This window comes from Phycodurus eques, chromosome 1 (genome assembly GCF_024500275.1).
Source record: "Phycodurus eques isolate BA_2022a chromosome 1, UOR_Pequ_1.1, whole genome shotgun sequence".
Lineage (NCBI taxonomy): Eukaryota > Metazoa > Chordata > Actinopteri > Syngnathiformes > Syngnathidae > Phycodurus > Phycodurus eques.
The window spans coordinates 21,137,127-21,154,312 of record NC_084525.1 but is presented as its reverse complement, the minus strand read 5'-3'; the positions used below and the strand labels follow the sequence as shown (position 1 = coordinate 21,154,312).

At 40.3% G+C, this 17,186-nt stretch overlaps 1 protein-coding gene across 3 annotated transcripts; it reads right to left on the bottom strand.

Annotated features, from left to right (window-relative positions):
* Positions 1 to 742: 742 nt before the first annotated feature.
* On the bottom strand, positions 743 to 15,904 carry LOC133405564 (rho guanine nucleotide exchange factor 7). 3 transcript variants are annotated; one of them, XM_061682649.1, is made up of 11 exons: positions 15,630 to 15,904; positions 12,561 to 12,678; positions 9,511 to 9,657; positions 9,043 to 9,129; positions 8,874 to 8,961; positions 8,213 to 8,349; positions 7,970 to 8,116; positions 6,568 to 6,654; positions 3,918 to 3,993; positions 3,771 to 3,847; positions 743 to 1,783 (listed from the first exon to the last, which is right to left on the bottom strand). In XM_061682649.1, the coding sequence occupies exons 1-11, from the start codon at positions 15,722 to 15,724 to the stop codon at positions 1,655 to 1,657; spliced, it is 1,188 nt and encodes a 395-aa protein (XP_061538633.1). In that variant the 5' UTR covers positions 15,725 to 15,904; the 3' UTR covers positions 743 to 1,654. The 3 variants fall into 3 exon arrangements, with proteins under 3 accessions (XP_061538633.1, XP_061538640.1, XP_061538650.1); XM_061682656.1 differs by having other exon boundaries at positions 8,213 to 8,304; XM_061682666.1 differs by having other exon boundaries at positions 1,717 to 1,783; positions 3,689 to 3,847.
* Positions 15,905 to 17,186: the final 1,282 nt, after the last annotated feature.

Below are 17,186 nucleotides of genomic sequence, written 5' to 3'. Positions count from 1 at the left end.
GGACAAAACTCACATGATTGTTGTCTCACAGTATCACAAACGCTAACGTTTCGCCTTATCGACGGGTAGGGAAAGGAATTAGCGTTTTGTAGCATTTGGTTCCATTCATTAAAAAAATAAATAAATAAATAAAAATCAACGGTGCCGTGTGAAGTTACTTTTTGTGCCAAAATGCTGAGTTCCAGTGCATACAATTCAAAATAAAAGGCTACAATCTTAAAATGGGAAGTTGTTTAAAACTTGCACATATAAAACAGTACCAAATAACATTTTTAACAATACTATATTCAACTTTTAGCTGAAACATAAATTAATGAATATTATGTCAATTGAATTAGTTCCACACACATTGCCTTTTAGTTCACAGGTGTGATATTGATACTGGTTATAAAGAACTCCGAGTCAAATGTTCATTTTAGTCTATGCTGCGGGCTGCTAATAAAATGGATGTCCATAATTTGGACACCCTTTATTTAAACCATGCAAACTGTTTTGACCCAGCCCCCTAAAAGAATTGGAAACGAGAATTGTTTGGTACAGGAAACGAAATAAGGAGCCGGAATCGGGACAGTAATCGCTCGAATTCAAACGATGCTCAACCAGAATGATAAACAATATTTTATGGACAGATGAAACAAAAATAGAGCTTTTTAGCAATGCACACAAACAGTACGTTTACAGACGGCACAATGAAGCCTTTAAGGAAAAGAACACCCTGCCAATAGTCAAGCATGGTGGAGGATCCATAATACTGTGGGGCTGCTTTGCTCCATTTGGTACAGGAGCCCTCGATTGTGTCACAGGTATCATGAAATAAGAAAAGTTAGAGAGATTCTAAAGGGAAATGTCTTACCCAGTGTAAGAAAACTTGGTTTGAAGTGAAGATCATGGGTCCTCCAGCAAGACAAAGACCCAAAGCACAGTTGAAAAGGAAAAAAATTGTTTTAAAATGGCCAGCAAAGAGTCCTGATCTCAATCCAATTGAAAAACGTTCGGGGGAGCTGAAATCTGCCATTGCGGAAAAGAACCCTGCAAATGTTCAAGAGCTTGAACAAATTGCAAAGGAAGAGTAGGAGAAAATATTACATGAGAAGTGCAAAAATCTTACAGATGGATCCAAGAAACACAAAATTAAGGGGTGCTAATAACCGTGACCACGACTGTAATTAAGGGCTATATAAAAACTTGATTTAACTGTTATAGAAACAGTGATAACAAAAAAATCAATCAAAAAAATGATTTTGATTATACCAATGCTGTGCATCTGTGGCTTAAACATTTCATTGGGTTGTGGCTTTAATAAATTTGTTAAGCACTGTATATACACACCATCATTGACTTTATGCATTAGTTCTAATTTTTGTAAATGAGAAATAACGTTTTAGCATACAGTACTCTGATCAGAAATACTATATTTGGCTGGATGGAACTATAATATTTATTTTGTCCTAAAGCAATTTATATCTTAGAAAAAGTAAAAAAACAAACAAAACAAAAAAACCTTCATGTAACAAAAACAAAATTAGTTTGAGAAGGCATCACTCTTTTTTCAACCATTTCCCCCTTTTTGTAACAACTAATGTACCTGTCCACAACATCTAAACAAGTTTTATTTTTGAGCTGCACATACAGTCGAAGCAAAACTATTCTGCATTCAACTGCGTCCATTGACATAATATTGGTCAGTAGTGATGATCGCCTCCTTGTGGCCTCTGGGCAGTTTTGGTATGAGTGTTGGTGCAGTGGGAGTCACAGCAGTGTGGACGCTTCTGTCTGGGATTGGCTACAGTAGAAGAAAAGAAAAAGGCAAATATCATTGCATTATACATGTTCACAGATGTGCTGACGTGCCAGGAAAAAATCTTAAATAAAATTAAATGTACGTATTTAGTTAGAGGGAGGAAATTTTATGTCATTTGATAAGTTGGTTGGCAGGTAGGATATTCCATGCAAACATCTATTTAAATATTTGCAGGTGAGAAACTTTATTAGAGCATCTCAAAAACAGTGAGTGACGATTCCACCGTTGTCCCCCTTGCTCCCATCTGGAGCACGTAAGGCCCTGTGTGAAAAAAAGTAATTACCTACCCCCTAAACCTAATAACTGGTTGGGTCAACCTCAGCAACAAAAACTGAAATCAAGCGTTTTCCATAACTGGCAATGACTCTTTCAGATCTCTGTAGAGATATTTTGGCCCACTCTTCTTTGTAGAATTGTTTGAATTCAGTAAAAATGGAGGGTTTTCGAGCATGAACAGCCTTTTTAAGGTCATGCCACTGCATTTCAGTTGGATTCAAGTCTAGACTCCGGCTAGGCCACTCTAAAACCTTCATTTTGTTTTTTAAGCTATCAAAAAGTTTACTTGTTTGTGCGTTTTGGATCATTGTCCTACTGTAGAACCCAAGTGCGCTTCAGCTTGAGGTCACCAACTGATGGTTGAACATTCTCTTTCAGGATTTTCTGTTAAAGAGCCAAATGCATGGTTCCATCAATCACAGCAAGTTGTCCAGGTCCTGAAGGAGCGAAGCAGCCCAAAACCATCACACTACTACCACCATGTTTGACTGTTGGTATGATGTTCTTTTTCTGAAATGCTGTGCTACATTTACACCAGCTGTAACAAGACACATCTTCCCAAAAAAAAATCTGTTTTATCTTGTCAGTCCATGTAATCTCCCCAAAGTCTTGGTAATCATACAGATGCTTTTTTGTTCTTGTTTTTTTTTTTTTCGCAAAAGACGAACCGAAAAAAAACCCATTTTGGTCAGCAGTGGTTTTTGCCTTGGAACTCTTCCATGGATGCAATTTTTTCCCAGTGTCTTTCTGATTGTTGTGTAATGAACACTGACCTTAACTGAGGCAAGGGAACCCTGCAGTTCTTGTGTTGTGCTTAATTCCTTTGTGGCCTCCTGGATGAGTCATTGTTATTCTCTTGGAGTAATCTTTGTAGGCCGGCGACTCTTGGGAAAGTTCACCACTGTTCCGTGGTTTGTCCATGTGTGGATAATGGCTCTCCCTATGGTTCCCTGGAATCCTGAAGCTTCAGAAATGGCTTTTGTAACCCTTTCCAGACTGATAGATGTCAATTGCTTTATTTCTTGACTGTTCTGGAATTTATTTGGATTGTGTCATTTTGTTGCAGCTTTTTAGATCTTTTGTCCGACTTTATTTAGTTGTGACAAATTCTGTTTGTTATTTTTTTATTGAAAAGGTCTGGAAGTAATCAGGCTTTGGTGCGATCAGTGAAAATTAACCAAAAAGGGGGCTAATTACTTTTTCACACAGGGAAAGGGTGAACGGAACTTTTAACTAGTTTGCGTTAAAAAATTAACTTTCCCAACATTAACTACGGGTTGAAGACATGATTGTTTGAAGCCAAACGTGCTGAAGTTTTTTTCTTTATGGAGGTCTTTGGACAAAAGTTAAATACATTTATAGCCTTTACTTATACAAATATATTATATACATAAGCCTAAACATTGGCTAGGTCATATCTTGTGTTAAATAAAGGCATTGCAGACGTTTAAAGTTTCTACGGGTGCTTTGTCCCGGTCTCATGCTATAGTTTTCTGCCATTTACTGGCTGGCAACAAGTGCTTTCACCTGTTTTGACGACTGCGGGAGTAGGTAGTGAATATAATCTATTAAATACAAACACAGAATTGATTTAAAGTAACTGTATGAAACCTGAGATTAAAGATGAGTACTGCCAGAGTTGCTCGAAGTTTTCTCATGAACATTTTATGTTGAGACAGCACGTCAGTGGCACCTGCTGTAAATGAAAGATCCAGTTCTTATAATCTTCCAGGCAGGTACACAAGACCTGCAGAGGCTCCACCAGCTCTCCTGAAATGCAACAGTCATCATATTGAGTACAGTATGTGCAACTTTGTGCAATTAAAGTAAGTTTACGTACCTCGTAGCTCAAACTCAAGTCGTCCCGGTCGAGCTGATTTCTCTGTGGCTTTGACACCTTGACGGGGCAGCCTGCCCTTTTTTTAAATAGGAAAACAGCATATTAATATTACAAATATTACAGTTGCACTAAGAATTATTCAACACCTATTATGAATTATATTTATACCTGCAGTGGTTACAAAGTCACATTCATTTTAGCGTATTGAGCATATAGATAATTGAGAGTGTCTGCTTACATGGCACACGTACTCCTACTCTGAGTGGTATTTTTGAAAAAAAAAAACCTTTGACTGAGTCCAATTAGACCAGTAATAACAGCAGCACATCTGCCACACCATACCTGGCTTGCAGTTTGACGCCGGTCTGAGACAAATGATGATGGTCTGAAAATTGCAGCTTTATTTGTTTAGGTTACCTTCCCTCGCGTAAATGGCCACTAATTTCGTGGACTTACTGTATGTTCCATTCATAGATAGGTTTCATCCATTTTCTTTACCGCTTATCCTCACTAGGGTCACAGGCTGCTGGAGCCTATCCCAGCTATCTTCGGGCGGGAGGCGGGGTACACCCTGAACCGGTCGCCAGCCAATCGCAGGGCACATAGAAACAAACAACCATTCGCACTCACTTTCACATTCACACCTATGGGCAATTTGGAGTCTTCAATCAACCTACCATGCATGTTTTTGGGATGTGGGAGGAAACTGGAGTACCCGGAGAAAACCCACGCAGGCACGGGGAGAAAATGCAAACTCCACACAGGCGGGGCCGGGATTTGAACCCCGGTCCTCAGAACTGTGAGGCAGATGTGCTAACCAGTCGTTCACCGTGCCGCCTAATAATAATAATAATAATAATAATCATATTTTGGTTCGTCCACCAAATGGTCTTTTTCAAGGTCTAAAAAGTTCGATCTAATTTCAGAAGGGTACTTTCCAAAATTAGGTCGTGGGCTCAGCCCACCCAAAGTACTCAACCTAGACTCGTCCATGCTCCTTCACGAAGAATGGTTTATTTAAATAAATAAATAAGTGCCTCTAGATTCAGAGATCGCCCTGGTCTTATGAAAACAACTTCAATCATCTAATAATGTGCCACATAATTTGACACGAGCAGTAACGGCGTTATTACTGAATCTCAATGATTTGTTGGCAAAAAAAAAATCTGTCTAAATTTTTGTTAATGAGCATTTCCCCTTTTCCGAGATGATCCATCCACCTCACAGGTACGACATATCAAGATGTTGATTAGACAGCATAATTATTCATGGGTCTCATTTGATGTGCGCCCTGCGTCTGTTATGCACAAAAATTAGCAGGGACACATGAGGCAGATTCATTCTACATCCGTAAACTCATGTTTTAAGACGTATGTGTGTGTGTTTGTGTTGGTGAAGAGCTTCCACACACAGAAAATCAAAAGTATGAGACAAAGAGAATGGGGGGAGGGCATTGCCGGAGCCCGAAGGGTCCAGTAGACAAGTGCAGAAGCAGAGCCAGGAATGAGAGAGCGAGGACAAAGGAAGGGTCTGCCTTTACACCTCTGAGTCGCGGGAGGAAGAAATTACACCCCCAACTCAGATTTTTTGTCTAACTTTCACCATTATGCGACCGCACCCTAATCCATTAAAAACTATGCCCAATTTTGAAACAGAGATTAAGTACACGAAATGAGCTGGTTTCCATCTTGGTTCTGGCCTATCACATAATATAGTACAAAACAACATTATTTCATATCTGTAGCTTAAAACACTGTTGTACAGTCCTTATGAACAGACTCATCGCCATACCTGCATAATCAGCACATTAATGACACAGAAATGATGGGGCACATTCAGGGAACTCATGCAGGCCTTTACACGTTCATACGGACATGGGATTTCCCGAATTTTGTTATTCACTCTCAACACATAATACAGGGGCACAAGGGGTCCATCTTGCAGTGTTTTTGGTCTCTACTGGGGGGTGACCGTCTTCTGTCAATGAGGAGTGACCCCTTGTTCTCACCAGAGAGCATTTTGACTGCAGATCAAAAGGGGGTTGTTCTGTGGTGAACAGTCATCACTCATTCTTCTTATTTAAGTATTCTGCTGAGTCAAGACAAACATCCTGGTGGCCTGTGGGCCTCATCCAAGGAATGCTGGGGGTCTTGTGGAGTGGATTTAGAAAAGCAGGGCAGGCCAGTCTTTTGTGGTCTTTGTGTTGAGTCTATCTGTGTCTGTCTGTCTAAACCCTGTTTATGGCATAGACATATGAAGATATTTGCAAAGTTAAAAATCCCAGCCTCCTTTAAAAAAAGGATTGTATAGGAAAAAAGCTATCATTAAAATAAAGTGCAATAATTGCAGTAGTAATAATTTATCAGTTCTTTTTGAGACTATGAATTTAAATTGATTTGTTTTCAAGTAAATAATTTGCAAAATAGTGTGAATCATAATACTTTTATATGGTGGGGGTGCACTTATGCAGTTGTTTTTAAATGTATGTCAATCATATGGTTGTGGTAATACTAAAAAATGTTGTTTTGTCATTTTCTTCAAACGGCAATATGATTGTGACACAAGGACAGGAAGTAATATTTTCCAGAGCTGTATATTAGTATACAAATTATAATGGATGGAACTTCTCCCATCAGTTAACTGTCATTACCTGGTATGTGATATTGAGTTGCTTGTTGTCCACTGACAGCAGCAGGATGTCTTGAGGGAAGAGAATCATCAGTCTTTCTTGGAGGCCCTACAAGAACAAACCAAACTTCTAAAAAAAACATGTTTTGCAAAGCGACAGCAAGTCATACGTAATGTCCTAAATACAGTGCCTTGAAGTTCCAAAACTCAAACTTGGAGAAAAATATGCACACCCACAAAAAAACCCAACAACAAAAAAATAAAAACATACAAAAAAATAATTCAAACGTCATCATATGTGACATCTATATTAATTCCCTATAGGGGGCAGGCTGGGCTAAGCCCCTTGCTACACTGGCGAGAGGTCGCTCACTTCACTTTGAACGCCCTGTTTACACGGATGTCCAGCGGTTCGTCAAGCCTCCCGGAATGATGGCAAGCCCCGAGTTATTGCACTCAGTCGAATGGTGACTGTAGAGACGCTTCCAACTCTTCCACCTCACCTTGTTCCCGCGTTTTGTTTTTCTTTTTTTTCCCGCGGAAAACTCAGCTTCGTCTTCTTGACTTGGCAAAGCTCATTTTCCTGCTTCCTCCACTTGCGAACCATGGATTCGTTGATCTTGAATTTTCTCTCGGCTGCTCATATACGCCTTCTCAAATTCCTATATTTTTGCATAGTTTGCCCACTTTGTTTAAGATCATCAAACAAATGTACATATCAAACAAATGTAACCCAAGTGAAGTTAAATGATTTCATTTAATAGGGGAAAAAAAAATTCAGTTACCTGGCCCTGTGTGAAAAAGTAATGGAGATTGTGATTACCACGAAGATGTCCCCGCAACCAGCGGAGACTTGAGTCACCATTAGGTCGCCACTTTGTGTCGAGGCCAGTGAGTTATCCCCTTTAGGGCAGATCGATGTTGTCTCATTGACTCACATCAAATGTTTGACATGCACACTTGGTCCTCGTGAAATATTAAAGATATTGCTGAGGTAGGGTGTTGGATTCCAGCACCCTTTAACATTAAACAGGGTTACTGTTAAACGCTCCCATCTACGATCTAAGGTTTGGGGGTGGCAGGGGATGCATGCATGTACTAATTCGGTCTACTGACTAAATGATAGCCTTCATGTTTCTGCCCGTCTTTGTCCTGGCTTGCTTCACATACAGTATTCCGTTCTGTTTCTTTGTTGTTGTTTTCCTTAATTCGAGGTTCCATGGTGGTGACAGTTTGAACTCTTGAAAGAATTACAGGAAATTCATTTTTTTTTGGTTTTGAAAGTTGATCAAATCGACGTTAGACCAGCATCATAGAAGGAATTGTGGTTGACCTTGGAAGTACCACAGTTCTTGAGTCATGCTGTTGAGGTCATAGAAGTTCGCTGTTTGTATCACATTACAGCCAGATAATAATGATGATACCTGTCTTTGTGTGTTGATGATATGGACCACTGAGATGTATCCTGGCGGGCCCATGTGTTGTATAGGCGAACCCTCCCACTCCCATATAGGAGCATGTATCAAGTATTTCTTCAGCTCCTCTCTTTTCCAGTGCTCATCACAAGGCAGCTGCAGACACAACGTAAGAAGAACTGAAGAAGGAAAACTTTATCCTGTTCACTCATTTGTACATTTTTGTTTGGATAGTCATTGGTCAGTCCTTACCAGAAAGGAAAGAGCACAGTGAGAAGGACTCATTGGTTGAGTAATAGACTTGGATCTCCTGTCTTTTATGTATTTCATCCATGTCTGTAATTCTGCAGCATTAGAGCATATGAAGATCTTAGGTTCCAACATTGAACCTGTACAACACAAAGAATAAGACACATTACTGTGCTACCTGATGCCCCCATGCATAGTTTTGCACACTAATTGTGAACCACCACACTACTAATGTCAGCAACTAAATGTATTTTTGAAATTCACCTCCAACTTAAATTAAATCAATTGCAAAACATTTGACAAAATCCTGTACCAAGTATAAAGTTTTTTAGTCGCGATAGGTTAGAGTTTTAGCGTTATGGTGTAGTTGGTTGAGGGTCGGATTTGTGTAAACTTTGGAATAGGATTGATTTGTGTTTTATGTACTATTTTTTGCAATGTTGTTAATGCAATACTGTATAACCTTTGAGGTGTTTTCGAAGCTAGCATGTTGGGTTGTACAGTCCTGTGTTGGTTTTCCACTTGGGTAAGGACTTCTATATGTTATAGTTTGTCTTGAATGTGTTTCATCAAGGTTAGCCCTAGCTGTTAAACTAAAATTATCCAATATTTATCAGAACCAGATGACAATGATGAATTGGATTGGACCATGCTGCACACTTACTGCTGATCTCAAACATGTGAGGTGACTGAGAGAGGTCACGCACCATAGGGATGACCTGAAACGAAAGACCGGAAAGTGGAAGCATGCCCTGAGAAAAATAAAAAAATCACTTTGGTTAGCCACCAGATTGCAACATATGTAAGGACAAACAAGAAGAATATGACAGTACCTCATAAATGAAGTCTTTCTGTGTGTGATCCAGGGAGAGGAGCAGCAGGTGGAAAGAGAATAAAACCAGGAAATGCTCACGTTTCTCCTGTGTGGGGGAAATGAATGTGATGAATAGAAATAGATAAAGAGCATGGATAAAAAAAAACAAGCAAAACATAACAGAAATGTGTAAACAAACAGAAATACAACTTGAACGCTAAGAGCTGCTGTTGCAAAAGGGTTAGGTCTGCTTATGATATGGCCTTTGAAAGGTCTACTTTTTTTTCGGAAACATTGCACATTTTGTTCTGAGAATGAATTGAGAAATGGCATAACCTACTTATCACTACCTGTTAAAAATATTCTTGATATAATCAAGCATTCCGAATTTCATAATTTCAACAATAATGCTAAATATATGAATAAGGTCAACAGTCTTAAGTGTGCAGTTTGACCAAGTGTATGTAGTCTCGTCCTCCTATCTGACCTGAGGGTATTTGCAGTGCAGACACGCAAGGGAGGAGTGTACGATCTCTCCATACATGTGAGCAGGTCGACCCTCCCAGCCTCTGATTGGCTGCTGGGAGTAGATCCTCTGGTGCAGTTCGTCTCTGCTCTTGCCCCACAGCACCGCCTACAGACACAAAAACTGAATCAGACCATATTGTCCATCTTTTGGAAAATGACCTGGATTTCTCTGGCAGAACAGTGAGTAGGGAGTTCACGCGTTTGCCTCACAGTTCGAGGGCCTGGGTTCCAAACTCGGCTCCGGCCTTCTTCTCACGAGTTAGCATGTTTAGCCTATGCTTGGGTGAGTTTTCTCCAGGTACTCTGGCTTCCACTCACATTCCCAAAACATGTACAATTCATTGACTCTATAAATTGTCCCTTGGTTTATTGTCTATGTCCACTGTGATTGACTGCCACAGATACTTGCGACTTGCTTTACAAATACTTAAAATTTGACTTTAGACTTGGCAGCCAAGAAATGTCAAGTCCAAGTCATCTCATTTGAAGTTGGAAATCTGCATTTTAATTCAGACAGTTAGCCTTTTTTTGGGGGGGGAAACATTTTGTGGGGTCATTCGCACCAACCTGGAAACACAGTCTGCATTGTTGCACACATACTAGGGTGAAGTAGCCACCTACATGAAAAACGAAAGAAGGCCCTCCAAAGATAATATAATTTGAATTCAAGTATGTTGTCGATGAAGTCTGCAAAAAGAGGATGGCAACCTGCATGGTTTGCAACTCGCGCATGAAAGACACAACAACGACGACAGAAGAGACAGGTAAGCTAAATTAATAGTTTAGCTAGCAGGTCAAACATTAAGTTTCATAGACTGATTTGGGACGATTAAATGGAAATATGATATGATTGTGAACGTTTTAGTACAGCTAAGCTGTGTAACTAGGGAAGGGACGGTTTATGATAACTGACCGAACCTTTCTTTTCAGATGATAGATGCGCAAAACTCTCTTTTTTCTCTCTCTCTCTGTTGCTCTCATTTACTAATGAGACGAAGCGGTGTGCACTCCAGAGCAGAATGTAGCGCCTAGAATACAATGCTAAAAGCTCAATGCAGAAGAGTGAAGCGGCATTGCTAGTGGGCAGTGGCGGACATATTTATACATAAAAACAATTATTTATTTATTTATTTTTAAACGGGTGTGGAGACGTTGGCGGGCATGCCGAAAGAAGATGTCAGGTGCATTCTAGGTCTGCTGTATCAGATGACTTTGCATTATGATCACAGCGCTAAAAAAGCTGTTCCATCATTAGTAAGTAGAGTGAATATAATTTTCATACTACTGAACGTTTATTGTAGGTGTCACCATTAAAATGTCATCTGTTGTGTCAGCTCTTGATAAAGCTTTCTGCACTGGTGGTTTTATACCACATCATATGAAACATAACCTTTAATCTAATGACAATTGTCAATTGTCCACAGTCAGTGCTTCTAAATAAATTAACAAACACGACTGAGTGATTTATTTAAAGTAGAGGACACAGGAATATTTCAGATTTTATTCAAATTACTTCTTTTTGAAGGATGGCAACATTTTTATGTCATGTATTATAAATCTCTTTCATTCTCCATTAGCCCATTAGTTAATCTAATCATCCAATTATATTTGCTAAGCAGAAAATAGTCTTGGCTGTTGTTTAATGGTGTTCTCTTAAGAACCGTGGGAGTTACAAGGTTGTCACCACCAAGTACACAGCATAGTTTGTTCAGAAATAAAGTTGAGTTAAATTGAGTTTGAAATACAACTTTACAAAATTCAGTACAATAGATTAAATCAATCATAATATCACTTGCTCATGTAACTTTTTTAAGCTGTGAATACTTTTCTTCGTGTTATGATTTGCAGGGGGAAAAAAGTCAAAAAACCTTTTATTACCACTCGAATATATGTTGCAACTGGAGCAAGATTTTATGACTAGGCTTGAGACTTGCTTAAACCAAGTAATGACTTGACTTGCTTCATTTTTTCCCCCACAATGACTTGGGACTTGAAGGTTATGACTGGAGACTTGCTTGTGATTTGCACATATGTGACTTACTCCCACCTCTGGACTGGCCAGGGTATACCCCACCTTTTGCTCAAAGTCAGCTGGAATAGTGACCCTCATGAGGACAAGCAGTATGTAAAGGGATGGATGTCTGATTCAGACTTCAGAGTAGGGGTTCTCAAACCTTTTAGGTCAATGTACAGTATACAACTAAAAGCCAGAGGAATTATGTATATTTTTAATGTTTCAATCTAAATATTCATGACCTGTTTAATGGAAAAGAACGTAACCAAATTAAATCTGATTCAAATATTTAGTCCTCATCTCTAGCTAGCGCATGTAGGGATGTCAGATTTATGTGATGATACGGCACAATTGCATCAGAGCTTTTAATTGGTCCAAAGCTAATGTAGGGAGGAGTAATTGGTGTAGTATGTTTGTTTTATTGAAGCACCGGTCCCTACATGTAGGTACACACATTTTATAAAATGATACAACAAAATGGATTGCAAATTTTGCAGACCTCAAAACTAGGCTCGCACTCCCCTCTGGGTTAGGTCATCCCACTTTGAGAGCCACTGAATTAGAGGACTATACAGTAAGTACACGAATAACAAATTACAAAAAGGTTAATAAAGCATAGAATGTATTTTCGCACTATACATAAAAAAAAAAACTGCTTTTTTTTTTTGCTTACTTTGTTTTTAATCTTCCGGTAAACTTTATGTTTTAAAACATTTGTATGCTGTAGTAGTTGTGTACAGATGTGGTTTCACATTACTCAAAGCCCTTTAAAGAATCCTCCAACAATTTTAGTCCAACTATTGGAATGACTAACTTCCTTTAAACTTTGAATCATACACAAGCGGTGCAGAGGGAGTCATTGACTGACTGCCATGGAACACTGCAGTGTGTTTAGAACCCGATCTTGTGGAAGTCATCTTAAATAACAACAGTCATGTGAGTTGCGCAAAAGGCTTTGTCACTGCAAACATACACACACACGCGCGCAGACGTACAGTATGAGTAAGTTCCTGCTCCAGGTGTGGTACTGAAGTGTGCTGTGATGGCGGCGGCTTGTCTTCTCTGCTGCTCCTCGCTGACAATTGAAGCCTAGTCGCTCCCAAACTCCACACCCTAACAACACAACGACATTCAAACCTGTGAACAAGGACACTCAGCACGTACGGCTCGGGTGTGACTTGAGTGGGGGTTTTTTGTCAATTGGTCAGTCTTGCGCTCTTAAAACGAGGCAGCCTAACTGACTGCGATGAGTCCTGCCTGCAGACATAATCAGATTATAACCAGACCAGACACACAAACATTAAAACATACACCCTTTTACCCTGTTTGTGTATAAAAGGTGCGTCTGAATGTCAGTTCAGTGGCACAATGGTAGTGATCTTGAGTTTGATGATGAGGCAAGCCATAGTCATTCAGAAATTAAGGAAAACATCAAATACTCATTTAATCCTGCCTTCATCTGGCTCCACCTCAAAGTTTAATTCTCAGGCCCCTGCCGCTCCCCTCCACAAAGGTAGATTCAAATCTGTTAAGTAGTTTTTTTACATAATCCTGCTAACAAACAAAGTGTCAACTGTAATCAAAAACACTTTACAATCCTTGGTGGAGGCAAGATATTGTTGATTGAGGTGGTTAACCAGGTTAAAGACAAAGACAACAAAAACACACTCTTGGGCATGATTATTATGAGGAAAATATAATATAAAAACATCTGAAGGTCAATCAAAAAAATATCACTAGTTTTAGGCCTTAGAATAATTCAAATTAGTAGTAATATAACTAGAAGAGGTTTTTAGTATCCCAACTATTACATGTAAATCATTTTCATGCTCTCGCCCACAATACTAGTTAAACATGAAATCCAACCATCCATTTTCTGTACCGTTTATCCTCACTAGGATCACGGGCATGCTGGAGCCTATCTCAGTTATCTTTGGGGAGAGGCGGGTTACACCCTGAACTGGTCGCCAGCCAATCACAGAGCACATATCAACAAACAACCATTCGCACTCATATTCACACCTATGGGCAATTCAGAGTCTCCAATTCATGCATGTTTTTGGGATGTGGGAGGAAACCGGACTGCCCGGAGAAAACCCACAGAGGCACGGGGAGAACATGCAAACTCCACACAGGCGGGGCCGGGGATTGAACCCCGGTCCTCAGAACTGTGAGGCAGATGTGCTAACCAGTCACTCACCGTGCCAGTTAAATATATATCAAAATGAATACCTGACAGTGCCAATCAATAATATCACCTGATTTCAATATGGTAATTTTGTAAGAAATCGGGTAATTTTCAGTTTGGGATTATGTTTTTATTTTATATTTAATATATTAAACGTTTTACAACTATCCATCCATCCATCCATTTTCTGAGCCGCTTCTCCTCACTAGGGTCGCGGGCGTGCTGGAGCCCATCCCAGCTGTCATCGGGCAGGAGGCGGGGTACACCCTGAACTGGTTGCCAGCCAGTCGCAGGGCACATACAAACAAACAACCATTCGCACTCACATTCACACCTACGGGCAATTCAGAGTCTCCAATTCATGCATGTTTTTGGGATGTGGGAGGAAACCGGACTGCCCGGAGAAAACCCACGCAGGCATGGGGACATGCAAACTCCACACAGGCGGGGCCAGGATTTGAACCCCGGTCCTCAGAACTGTGAGGCAGATGTGCTAACCAGTCGTCCACCGTGCCCATAAAATATATATCAAAATTAATACCTGACAGTGCCAATCAATACTATCACTTGATTTCAATATGGTAATGTTGTAAGAAATCGGGTAATTCTCAGTTTTTGATTTATTTATTTTTTAATATATATTCAACGTTTTACAACTATTATTAAGTATATTTAATGTTGTGGTCTGTATTTGTATTTTATATTTATTTTCTGTTTTGCTCCAAGTCGTTGGACAGTTGTGATCACTGATGCTACACAGTCTTGTACATAATATTTAGGATGAGCTTCATGCTACAGTAGTGATGATTAAACACACACATGCATGCACGCCCACACGAACACAGACTGGCGGCTGCAGTTGTAGATTAGCCTCTAGTAATCTTCTAGTCTTCGAATGAGCAGGGATTTGTCCCATTATTGTCGGTTGTATTAGCGCCCTCCATGCTTTGGCCATTGTATTGTTCAAATCTCCTAATCACATAAGTGCTGCATCAATGAGCTCCCAAGTTTGTTGCGTAAATATGAGACAATTAGTTCACAATGTGCTGAGGGCAGCAAAGCATATGGATGTGAGCTGTTGTTCTGAACATGGTTTGCAAGATTCTTTTAGGGTGTCCATGGTGTCCCAGGGCCCTTTCAACTATTTTTTTGTTTGTTCAGCAGCTTTTCTAAAGCTAAATTGAAACCTGACCCGTATCAGAACATTGCTTAGGAGAATTGGGGGCACAATGAGAAGAAAACAATTATAAAAGGTTCAATCATAATGGCACTCTGAAAAGTAATCTTTTTATCCATTTCTATTCATGTAAAGTTTAGCCTTTCAAGACCTACATTGGTGCATACTAATTTTTTTCAGCATGGAATTAATTTATTGGGCAAATGTAATTTTGGTACATGGGCATTGATGAATCAAATTTTAATAACCCACAATTTGTCTTGGCTAGTATGCCTTAGAAAATATTAATTCTGAAAGGAAAGCCCATGTTTTCGAACCAATCTGTTTTAGTGAACTAATTTATGCTCAGTACTGTATTTTGGATTGATTTAGGATTTTAATAAACAAGAGGTAAAGAAGTGGGTCCCGCATCCTTCAATTCTTCTATGCGTCCCCTCGATGGAAAAGTGTGGACACCCCTGATTTAGATGCTTTAACAATGCTGTTGTCACCTCCACTTACCACTTGTACATCAGTTAACATGAGAGGGTGTGCGGAAGGAGGCCAAAGAAGACCCCAAAGGTTGAAAGACGCAGCCCTAAGAGGAAATGTGTGCTTACTTCCTGCTGCAGAATGTGACAGCAAGCACCACCAATCTACATTTCTCAACTACACGCAACAATTATTTTCATGGCTTGTTCAAGTGTATTCACATCTTACCCTAAATGGTCTCCAGAGAGTTCCAGGAGCTCGATCTCATCAGGACCCACCTCATCCACACCGGTGTGCCTCTGGGTCAAACTGCAGCATCCCATTATGGACCAGGTTTTCTCCTCCTTTCTTGCCCTCACCCTGTCAGATCCTACACAACACTGTGAGCACCATCTCCTCACTGTGTGTTTGCCACATTCAAAACAGGCACAAACACACAAGAAGGGCCCAAAAAAGGATATTGGGTAGAGGAGAATAGGAGGAGGAGCAGCTGCTAATCTCTAGTTCCCCCCTTTTTTTTCTCACCAGCGCATACTCTATTTCTATCCAGCCTGGCACATGAAAGGTGTTCAGGCGTCTGAAGAGGAATTGAAGAATGTTGAAGCGCAGTGTGGTTTGTTTGTTCCTTCCTTCCTGTCAGCTGCATCTCCTTTGGTTTTGTATGTCTCTGACATAAACACCTGTCTCGAAAATAACTGTTTGGATGTAGTCAACCTACCTTGGAAACACTGGTTTCTGTTTATTTTTGTGTTTCCATACTACTTCCCATTCTGATTTCCAAATGTTATTATTATTATTATTATTACAAGATGATTCATCAAGCAAGCAGAGCAGCTAGAATCGCAGGTAACGTGAACACATTCGGAACCATTCATGTCTGCATGTTGTTTCCACGATCTTCTGTTTGCTCAAACTGACTCATGTCACATGACAGGATAACCATTTCAGAAAATAAATATATGGATTTAAAGGTCCCATATTTTGGCTATTGAGTGACTCTCTACATTGACTTAGTATATAAAAGTGTCAATTTCATTTCCAAAACACCTTGGCTTCGTCATACGAGTGTCCATAAAAGGCCCTTCTGACGGCTACTTTTGTTTGACCCAGTTTTGTATCTGCTTTGGCCATATTTGGGTAAGACTGTCCCTTTTCCTCTGATTGGTTGCCTTCAGCGGCACGGTGGACGACTAGTTAGAGCGTCAGCCTCACAGTTCTGAGGAGCAGAGTGTGCCTAACTGACTGCCTGTGTGGACTTTGCATGTTCTCCCCGTGCCTGCGTGGGTTTTCTCCGGGCACTCCGGTTTCCTCCTACATCCCAAAAACTTTTTTGGAGACTCTAAATTGCCCGTAGGTGTTTAATGTGAGTGTGAATGGTTGTTTGTTTGTATGTGCCCTGCGATTGGCTGGCAACCACTTCAGGGCGTACCTCGCCTCCTGCTCGATGATAGCTGGGATAGGCTCCAGCATGCCCGCGACCCTATTGAGGAGAAGCAGCTTAGAAAATGGATGGATGGATGGTTGCCTTCATGTAGAAGACCCACTTGTGATAGCACACGTGTTTGTTATGTTGACAGCGGTGCGTGGCTGGAACAGAGGGCGAGACAGGTGACACGGAGAGAGCACTGGAGGAGGAGAACACAATGGGGTAAGCACAATCACAGGGAGTCGAGTAACTTACAAGAATTGTCATGAGAGTTGGCTGGTGTACCACAGGTGTACCTCAATACTCTGGCGCCGAACTCTTGGATCAGGCAGGGTTAAATACAGGCAGTGATGAGTGCT